The 10,961-nt window shown below is 44.4% G+C and overlaps 1 protein-coding gene across 3 annotated transcripts; it reads right to left on the reverse strand.

Annotated features, from left to right (window-relative positions):
* Window positions 1-789: 789 nt before the first annotated feature.
* Window positions 790-10,808, reverse strand: LOC106576773 (PWWP domain-containing protein 2B). 3 transcript variants are annotated; one of them, XM_045700746.1, is made up of 4 exons: window positions 10,492-10,808; window positions 9,911-10,218; window positions 5,937-7,664; window positions 790-3,533 (listed from the first exon to the last, which is right to left on the reverse strand). In XM_045700746.1, the coding sequence occupies exons 2-4, from the start codon at window positions 10,048-10,050 to the stop codon at window positions 3,527-3,529; spliced, it is 1,875 nt and encodes a 624-aa protein (XP_045556702.1). In that variant the 5' UTR covers window positions 10,051-10,218; window positions 10,492-10,808; the 3' UTR covers window positions 790-3,526. The 3 variants fall into 3 exon arrangements, with proteins under 3 accessions (XP_045556702.1, XP_014009634.1, XP_014009633.1); XM_014154159.2 differs by lacking the exon at window positions 9,911-10,218; XM_014154158.2 differs by lacking the exon at window positions 10,492-10,808 and having other exon boundaries at window positions 5,933-7,664; window positions 9,911-10,478.
* Between the last annotated feature and the right edge of the window lie 153 nt (window positions 10,809-10,961).

The raw sequence follows: 10,961 nt of genomic DNA on the forward strand, positions 1-10,961 counted from the left end.
AATGTCCCAGTTCTTCCATGGCCTGCATACTCACCAGACAGGTCACCCACTGACTGGTTTTCTGATCCACTCCCCTACCTTTTTTTTAAGGTATCTGTGACCAACAGACACATATCTGTATTCCCAGTCATGTGAAATCCATAGATTAGGGCCTAACTAATTAATTTCTATTGAATGATTTCCTTACATAAACTGTAACTCAGGAAAATCTTACAAATTGTAGCATGTTGCGTTTAAATTTTTGTTCAGTGAAGTATCCATTTCAGGTATCAGAAAAAAGTCTTATAGTATGTGACATACAAATAAATAAAACATTTGTATGCTTTAAATGCCAGGATGTTAGTGTCATTTCATCTAGTACAATTCACTGCACACTTTTGAGGAAGAGAATTGTCTTTCTAGACTGACTTGTTTGACACTGATAATGAGATGAGGACACGCTGTACCCAAATTAACAAATGGCATCAGATGACACATTCTCAGGATGGTTGTGCCTAGTTTGCTGATATTTGTTGCTTACCGCATTCGTTTTACTAAACAGTACATTCTAAATAGTATGTAGTACAATTTGTACACAGTATGTAGTTTAGTAAGTAATAGGCAAGAGATTTCAGACATGGCTACTGCCTCAAGTGAGTAAAGAGGTGGTGAATGATTGCATAAAGTTAAGCCTGGCTAGGCTGGACTTATAGCACAGTAGTGCTCCTGACACATGAGAATTAAACTACATAAAAAGGTAGTCATAACTGATAGCAGTACGTTGAAATACACAAACCAGCAGATGCCAAGTATTGCCTGTATATTTTATTTTACGTACAGTACATATACAAAAAAACTGAAAGTGGCCAATAACATTGACCAACGAGGGCAACAGCAGACAGCCATGTTGCTCATCAAACACGGAATTTCCTGACATCCGCTTCCATCTTAATCATAAAACAGGTGAATGGAGCTAGGCACTCTCTCCTTCCCCACTCCTAAAGAGTTAACAAAAACCAAAGGGATTCAAAATGGAAAGAAAACGCATCAGGAGCTCTTGGTCGTGTTCATTGGGGCTTGCAACGGAAAACATTTTGCAACAGAAAACTAAAACAAACTATTTCTTATTGGACAGGTACAGGTAGTCCTTGCTTTTTTCTTCCGTTTGGGGCGTACTGAACTACCGACACTGGCCAGAAGTATGTGGACACCTGCTCGTCGAACATCTAATTCCAAAAACATGGGCATTAATATAGAGTTGGTCCCCCCTTTGCTGCTATAACAGCCTCCACTCTTCTGGGCTTTCTACTGGATATTGGAACATGCTTCCATTCAGCCACAAGAGCTTTAGTGAGGTCGGGCACTGATGTTGGGCGATTAGGCATGGCTCGCAGTTGGCGTTCCAATTCATCCCAAAGATGTTCGATGGGGTTGAGGTCTGGGCTTCGTGTAGGCCAGACAAGTTCTTCCACACCGATCTTGACAAACCATTTGTGTATTTACCTCGCTTTCTGCACAGGGGCATTGTCCTGCTGAAACAGGAAAGGGCCTTCCCCAAACTGTTGGTACAAAATTGGAAGCACAGAATCGTCAAGAATGCTATAGTGTTAAGATTTCCCTTCACTGGAACTAAGGGGCCTAACCATGAAAAACAGCCCCAGACCTTTATTCCTCCTCTACCAAACTTGTTGGCACTATGCATTGGGGCAGGTAGCATTCTCCTGGCATCCGCCAAACCCAGATTCGTCCATCGGACTGCCAGATGGTGAGGCGTGATTCGTCACTTCAGAGAACGCGTTTCCACTGCTCCAGAGTCCAATGTCATCAAGCTTTACACCACTCCAGCCAACGCTTGGCATTGCGGATCTTAGGCTGGTGCGTGTCTCTTAGGCCATGGAAACCCATTGTTGCTTCTAGATGTTTCTACTTCACAATAACACCGCTTACAGTTGACCGGGGCAGCTCTAGCAGGGCAGAAATTTGACAAACTGACTTGTTGGAAAGGTGGCATCCTATGACGGTGCCACGTTGAAAGTCACTGAGCTCTTCAGTAAGGCCATTCTACTGTCAATGTTTGTCTATGGAGATTGCATGGTGGTGTGCTCGATTTTATACACCTGTCAGTAACGGCTGTCGCTGAAATAGCCGAATACACTAATTCCAAGAATGTCCCCATACTTTTGGCCATGTAGTATATGTCCTGACTCCCCTTCCTTCCCCCTACTTTCCAAAAGTGCTGCTTTCAACTAAGATCAATAAAGGTCGATCCTGCAGTCTCTCCATCTCCAGACATGTAGCCAGTAGTGAGCAGCCACCGATCTCTCCACACCTTCACACTCACACTCAAAGAGTTGAATTCACAGTATTCTTACAGCATTTCTGAGTGACTATAAAGCTTTAATTGATGCATAGTGTTTGACACTTTTGTCCACTCTCTCCAGTGGAAACATTTGATGGGGATAAAACTGGGGTGGGTTGAGAGAATGTACAAAGACACACCGGACACAAAAATGCAAGAATACAGTGTACACAACCACCCCTGAAAGGATCAATCTCTGGCATCCCAAACCTTTAAAAAAGTAAATCTCCAAGGCCATGGATAGTCAAAGTGGGACATTTGAACTCCCGCTGCCTGTCAGTGCTGTAACTCCAGTTAGTGTTCGGACAATGAGCTTACAGCAGGCCACAAAAGGTACAGATAAAGTGCTTTTCTTTACATGACAGAAATAATTAAGTGAGTAGAAATTAACTCTAGGATCTCTCACAAATAACCCATAGATACCACACTTCTGAAGTATTCAAACCAAAATGAAATGGAAGAGAAAAACGTTTGGAAAAAAAAAAAAACGTATAAATAACGTTACATCGACATATCCAACTAGCAATGCTGAAGAAGGCTACAAGGATGAAACACTGTATTATAGAATAAACTACAGTACTATCTCTGGATGGAACAGTTTCACATTTGGAAAGTAAAGAACTTAGAGTAAGACTTCTCACCAGCAATGTTGCGGATATACTTCCTGGTCTATTCGAAAAGAGTTGCTGGGCTTCCAATGAGGATGGCACTGGGACTGAACGGACCTGACAAGGTCCTCTGACTGGTTGTCGATGAACCGCTTCACGACCAATCGGTCGAGAGGACCGTTCACAAAAGCAGCAGTATGGAGATCTTATGGGATTGTAGAACGGTCAACTTAAATCGTTATGGATAATAAATGGTTACAGATAATAAATACATTCTGATTTGTAGTGTGTTGCTATTCAGTTCTATTGAAATATGGTTACATCTAAAAAATAAAATACAAAATTGAGGAATTGTTCCGTGTAGTCCATGAGATGCCTCAAAATTGCCCTTTCTTGCTCCCTTATCCAGTCAACAACACTCCACCTGAGCGGCCATTTTCCTCCAGCCATGTGGAGGGGGGGGAAATGCTGTATAAATAGTGACCGTGGAAACTGCACACGCTCCCTCTCTCTCCTGGGGATAGACGACTCAAGAGCCTTAGAGTTCCGCAACCTCTGACAGAAGACCATTCTTCAGTCTTCAGACTCTACACAGAGCGAGAGAGAGAGAGAGAGAGAGAGAGAGAGAGAGAGAGAGAGAGAGAGAGAGAGAGAGAGAGAGAGAGAGAGAGAGAGAGAGAGAGGGAGAAAGAACAAACAGAGTAATGAGATTGAGCAAATAATGGCAGTACAAGTTTCCCATGGAGGGACATTCTAACTGCAGGCCTAGACTTTGCACTGGGAGAGTCGTGCATGTAGAATAGATGGATTCTTACTTCACCATTCAAGATAGAACATTTCGACGTGAATCCAAGACACCGTCTTAACTTTCAGAAGTCACGCTTGGAAAATCTCTGGACAGCTGACATGGCAAAAACTATTTCCATCATGAGTGATAGAAAGAGTGGCATTCTCAAGAGCTTCTGGTGAGCATTATGAACAGAGCTCAGTACAGGTACCTTCACAGAGCTACTGAGGCGTCGCCAGAGCAAACAGTGGTCCTGGGAGCTGTCTGGCTGCATCATATCACCCTGAGACAATATTTAACCTAGAGGTGTGTGTGTGTGTGTGTATGTATGAAGGGCCTGGTGCTTGGCTACATGGGGTCTGATTCCACACAATCAACAAACGGATACCAGGGGAATAAGGGCTTGGGCTTTTGATTGATCAGGCCTAACAATGTTTTATGACAACTACGGGGTAGGCAGGCTGAGACCAAATCATAAGTCCCTGGGTTCAGTCAACCAAAATCATGAAACTTAAAAAATGAACAGGTCTTGTACTTTACAACTAACTAAAGTTCGATGGTTCCCTACCCTGAAAGCATTCTATGAGCCAGGATAAACAAATGTATGGTTCAGATTTCTTTACACAGCCATTACACTTCAGCTAACTTTAGCCACCGCTAGCTAAAAATCTACCAGAATGATGGGCGCAAACGTGCACTTTTCTAAAATTTCATGACCAAATCAACTCAATGACTTGGTGGGACGTTACTGAAAAGGTGATTTGGTTGAACTCACATTGATTTATAGCTAGCCATGGCTAAAATCTGCTTAAGTTTGTAGTGGCTGTTTAAAGTAATATAATATATGCCATTTAGCAGAAGCTTTTCCCAAAACGACTTACAATCATGCGTGCGTACATTTTTTTTTACAGGCTTAGTTCGTTAGAACCTTCGTAGGAGCATCATTAAATCTCTGAGCAGTTTCCCCAAAACCATTGAAACTAAAGTTGCACTTGAAAAACACTCATTATTTATAGGGCTGGAAATTGCCAGGGACCTCACGATACGATATTATCACAATACTTAAGTGTTGATACGATATGTATTGCGATTCTCGTGATTCTACAGTGCCTTCAGACAGTATTCCTAACCCTTGACTTATTACACATTTTGTTGTGTTACAGGATGAATTAAAAATGGATTCAATCTATTTTTTTCCCCCACCCATCTACACACAATAACCCATAAATGACAAAGTGAAAACATGTTTAGATATTTTCGCAAATGTATAAAAAAGTTCAAACAGAAATATGTTTCACTGTCTCTTTGTGACCGCAGATGACAACAAAGTTGACTACCATTGTAGTCAACTACCAAAGTTGCAAATGTCTTCGCAATTGTTACAAACAAGGTAAGGACAAACAGATGCTTCAAATGAAAACAGATGAATCCATTAAAAGATAAATACAGTATATGGTACATAGGGTTGTATATTTAAATCATATTGAAACCAATTTCATGTTCAATAAATGAGTTATTTCTTTGCTAATTGTAGGCTAAGCTATTGTCTGTAATTGTTGCCTCAATATACTACTTTATGATGTGTAACAACATGTGCGCAATGATGTGCCAAATCTGTGAATTAGTGCATTATTATAGGGTAGTCTAAGCATTAGAATAAGCCGACTCAATATTAGCAGCCATATAGGCCAGGTGATAATATCGCTATTAGAGTTGATCTGTCGTCAGTATTGTGGAAGAATTCTAATGTTTATGATCCGAGAGCAGCGCTGCCTTTCTTTTGATCCTGTCAGTATTGACAGATGCGCCGACGACGGACGCACTTGGTGAGCGTTCTCTCTACGAGGCGTTTCAGGAAATGCATGTGACATCGTCGGCCGTTTTAAGAACGACGCATCGTTAAAAACACTTGTAAGCTTCAGTTCCATCCCTATCAGGAAACCGGGCCCTGCTTAGTTAGTTGTAAAAATGCCAAACATTCTTTAAGCAAATACAACCCCAAAAAACAAATTAAGAATATTTTACTATACAACATTTCCATGCCTGTATGTATGAGGTAAGCAAAAATGTAGTTTAGACATTCAAAGAGAGGGTGGGTATTTTGCCTGAACATTGCCCAACATGTATCCTTAATCCAAGGTACCGGAATAGTGTATTTAGTGAACAAACTCACAAATGGTCTGAGTGTTGTGGACTCACCTACGTTTCGCAGTGAGAGGTGAGTAGAGAGGTTATCTCGGGGCTCATGTGGCCCACGGCCTTGGCAGCTTCCACGATGGCTCGCCGGTACATCCCTTTCTTCTTGCGGTTGAATCGCGACCTGAAGAACTCCCGGAAGGGGGAGAGTTTGGCAACGGACAGCTGGGAGGTAGTGGGCGAACCGAACCAGGCCACCTTGGCCTCTGGCCACTGGGCCTCGCAGATAGACTCCTCTTTGCGGCTGCCGCTGATGCTGAGCACCCTCGCCGGCCACCAGGGGAACCCATGGATCTTCCCCCACACCACGTCTCCCACGGCCACCGCGTGGCCCTCCTCCGTCACGCACTTGGTCATGCTACGTGTGTGCAGGCGCACGGTGAGTGGCGGCACAGTCTTGCTGTCCTCTTGTGAGATCGAGGAGGACATGGAGGAAATGTGCTCGCCGGGCGCTAGGTCGCACAGCTCTGGGGACGTGCCGTCTGAGCTGAAGGATTTGGATTCGTCTAGACTGTCTGTGCTGCACACGGACAGGCTGGAGGAGTCCGCTTTCCTCTTGCGAAGGTTGATGAGCAGCGCAAGGTCACTTTGGCCTCGGTCTGCCTCCTCTCCAGAGCTCCCCGACCACAGCTCCATGGGGGTCTTCTCCCCAGAGTCCTCCGAGTGGGGCAGGGGATGAGGGACCGGGACCCTGAGGCTCTTTCTGCTCTGCCTCTCTACCAGCTCCGCATCGTAGACCGTCAGGCTGTCCTCTCCGTCCCCCAGGGTCCTCACTCGGATCTTGGGGGAGGGGAAGTCCAGGCCGGCCGTTGGGGGCCTGGGGAGCTTGAGTTTGGGAATGGACACGGTCAGGCCCGTCCTGGTGGCGTCCAGGATGTGGCGCTGTTCCTGGGTCTGGGTTAGGGTGGTGGGCTCGGGCACCTTGCCCTGTTGGCCTTTTAGGCTGTTTTGCATCAGCTGCTTAGGGCAGAAGGGCTTGACAGAGCCGTGGACCCGAGCTGGGATCTTCATGACCTCGCCCTTGCCTTGCGGAGTGCTGTATGAGATCTTGATGACCGGGCTGTGGGGAATGATGTCCACTGCAGGGAACTTTGGTTCCTCATCCCTCTTGTCCTTCCGGAGCCGCTTGCTGTCATAGCCGGTGGGGCCATTCTCCCGCCTCTTGCTGTTATCCTTGGTGGCATCTGCATCCTCTTTCCTGGCCAACTTCACAGACCCGTCTTTGGAGTCTTCATCGCTCTGTGGAGCGTTCTCCTTCCTGGAAGCCTTGGTTGTGGGCATCCCGTCCTTACTGTCCTCGTCACTATTCAGTGTGTTCTTACACTTCTCGCACAATACCTGCCGGGGGCGGAGTCTGATGGTGCTCATGGTCATCTGCCCGGGCTCTCGGGTCCGCCTCTTCTTCCTTTTAATGGTTCGTGGAGGTGGCTGAGGTACCCATTGACCATAGCTGTGGCGCACCCAAATGGGCTGAGGGAAGGGAGCTCCTTCAAAATATGGAGGGTATGGACCCTGCCCGGCAGGTACTGGTGTGGGCAGAGGGGCAGGGAGACTGGCACCTAGTGGGTCATTTTCAGGGAGCGTGTTTTCATCCTTTGGTCTATGATGTGAAGCCTGGCTGGGAGGTTTAGTAACAGGCTCCTCTCTCAGGACTTCAGGGATTTCACAACCAGGTTTCAATGCAGGGCATTCCACTGGCTTTGTTGTGATATCCGGTAGGCAGAAAAGCCCAGTCCTATAAGAAAAAGTGTGAAAGAAAATGACTTTAGTATGCTTTGTAGCTTCTGGATTATAAGATCCAATCATGATGAAGTCAAATTGTTTGCACTCAACTTTATCATTGTGGATAATGCAAGAATTTAAACTCTTTAGTTTAAGTTCCTGTTCAGGTCAAGAACATTAGCTCGACTAAATCTAAGCACAACAAATGCACTCCTCTGTCTGACCTTGTTGCAACCAAACCTCTTATGATTGCAACACTTTAGTTTGTGTAAAAGGCAGCACATTTATCACCTGTGTTGGGTTTTCTACTGGAGTGGGGGTTGGGAGACAACAAGCAAGCAGGTCGTTGTCTAGTTAGCCTATAGCCCAGGCCTACAGCCTTGCGCTTCAAACTGAAAATGCTGGAGTGTGTGTTTTCTCTGTAAATTCACATGTTCCTTTTCATGCCAGTGGACTGCAGGCGTGACGTGTCCAAGCCGGGCTTCTCTAAGGAGCCATTTGAAAAGGGAGTTGAGAGCAGCCAAGGCAGCAGCAGCAACATGGCTGTGCTCCACTCTGCTGTCAGAGACAGCAGACAAAGAGGCTACAGGATACCCAGGAGCCCCCTCCACTCCATCTGACTGAACAAAAACAACCCTGTGAATCACTCGGGACCCAGAGAGAGCCAGGAGATTCACTTGTTTTCGCATCAGTGTCTGCTGGGTGCTTGTGTGTTATGAGATTATTAATTAAAGCACATTTAGGCAGCCCGAAAGGCGTTTCCCCATGAGCGGCTATTGTCACATTTAAATAAAGAGGCCCGGCGAGGCCTGTTTCCTGTGCTTTAGAGGAGACCTTTAAAGGCCCTTCTTGAGCAACAAAATCTCAGCCATCACAATGATTGACACAGGCTGGACATAGGGTTTGTCATGGCCTGTTAACCACTGTTTCCATTTAAAATATAATGCTGTACATACACTACAACCAAATAAAGAGATCCTGCACAAAGGATACATGACATGGAAACTGGAGACACACAATTAAGGGAAATGCATTTCTATAAACCTAAAGGAAGAACTCACATTTTGACATTCACAAAGCAAAATAAGCCTGTATGCCAAACCGCTGTTCTTCGTTTAAGCTTAGATCTTTTCCACTGGGGAAGGTCAATCTCAAGGCATTTGGAGTGATCTATCACATGAACGTGTAGTTCTACATGTCTCAGTGAAGGCCTACCGATATGAAAAGCTGGTAAGATTCTTATGCTGAGATTCTGAGTCTATAAATAAATAAACCCAGTGGCATTTAAAAAAGGTGCACCCACTGCACTAGCATGTACTAGTGCAACACAAGGCCAGTACATGTGACACACACTGCGAGCCAGATAACATGCCCCATATGAATACCAATCATTCAAATAACATTGTATACCTTACCTCTATTGTTAACACCCTATACATAGGCATAAATGGGATTTCTTGCCAACATTGTGTAGTTCACCCTTTGTCAAGTACAAAGTAGGCCTATAGCATAGTTTTTCCTGGTGTCAAATTTCCTTGGAAACTCGACAATTAGTGCCATCTTTAAACAGCAAAACACAGCTGTATAATCTCTTATTTAGAGTTGCAGGTCAATCATTTATAAATAGGCCTACACTGATTGTATCATTACCTGTGGGTAACGTTGGATGACTAATGTTTAACATAGGCCTACATTACTGAAAACACAAGAACAGGAGTAGGCAAAATTAGAATGATGTGATGCCCATCACTTTGCATATCTAGTATTAAAACATGTAACCTTAATGTAATCATTACTAGATATGTAGTTATAAGAATGTATGTACAAAAGTCTAATATGAGACAGGGTGTTTCAGTAAGGCCAGCCATAGCTGGGCTACATTGTTGGCAGTCTAAATCTAGCTAACATTGAACTAGCTTGATAGTTAAGCTAACAATGAGGTAACGTTACCCACGTAGGAATAACTTTTGTTGAAATGCCCATCACGTTACTTTCACAGGGTGGTTGGCTTTATCCAGACTTCATAGTAATGATACACGTGTTTATATGTTATTAATATGTTCGCTGTAAATGTCAGCAAATCAGAGCTAACTGGCTAACGTTAACTAGCACGCTAGCTACAACCCCTTGGAGTCTATTGTATGATGGCCCATGTAGCTAGCTAGTTAGCATGCTAAATTAGCCAGCAAACATTAGCAGGCTAACTAGCTAATTAGTTTGTGATACAAGTATACAATTATTCGAATAAATAAGACTCACTTTTTGTTGCAATCGAGTAATATCCCCATGTAGCACCTTTCTTGATAGGTAAGCGTCACTACTAGTGTATCGTTAACTATTTGATCAACAGTGACAGGAATCCGAGAGCCGGCCCGCAGCTCCTCGGCCACAGCCTCCATATTTTCCGGCGTGAGGTGTCCGGCTTGGCGGTACTCGATCCCGGCCTCGGGAGCCACGATCGCCTCTGCTAAAGATGCTTCTCCCTTCTACTTTCGAGCACGGGAGGGTACACCAGGGCACGAAATGACGCCATCACCCCCCACAAGTCAATTACAACAGTTCTGCCACTGGTGACATCACACAAAGACAGAGGATAAAAATATTTTGAGGTTGCCCCTCAGTCTTGCTTGAAATTATACCATTTGGCTTTCCGTTTATTGTTGGCTCATGAAGCCACAATTTCAGAACAATAGCTATTTCATCATTATTATCTAGCTAAAAAAAATACATGTATTTAATTTAACTAGGCAAGTCAGTTAAGAACAAATTTTGATTTACACTGACATCCTAGGAAGAGTGGGTTAACTGCCTTGTTCAGGGGCAGAACGAAAGCTTTTTACCTTGTCAGCTCAGGGATTCGATCTAGCAACATGTGGGCTAATGGCCCAAAGCTCTAACCACTAGGCTACCAGCCGCCCCCGATACAACCCCCTTCCATTTTAGCATCATCTTCAGGTCATTTTCATCGTGCCATTCCAAATTACATATACTCCTACCTTCAAACTGCCCTGGCTAACATGAATCACACCCATCTTTACTGTTTGTATCCAAGCCAACTGTATCAATAAGTAACTTGCTTGACTTGGACAGGAACTCTACTGCTTGAGCTCCTGTTCCTCTTATAGAATATTAGCTCAAAAGTATTGTGGAGCTTCTGCAACAAAATATAAACGGTACCAGCACCCAAAAGGAGTACCGGAACCTATTGAAGTCAAAGTCAAGCACTGAATTTAGGCTATAGGCACATATACAGTCAGATAAATATACATGATCAATCCCTGTATAGCTGCTGTACAGTTGTAAGGACCTG

Source organism: Salmo salar, chromosome ssa18 (genome assembly GCF_905237065.1).
Source record: "Salmo salar chromosome ssa18, Ssal_v3.1, whole genome shotgun sequence".
Lineage (NCBI taxonomy): Eukaryota > Metazoa > Chordata > Actinopteri > Salmoniformes > Salmonidae > Salmo > Salmo salar.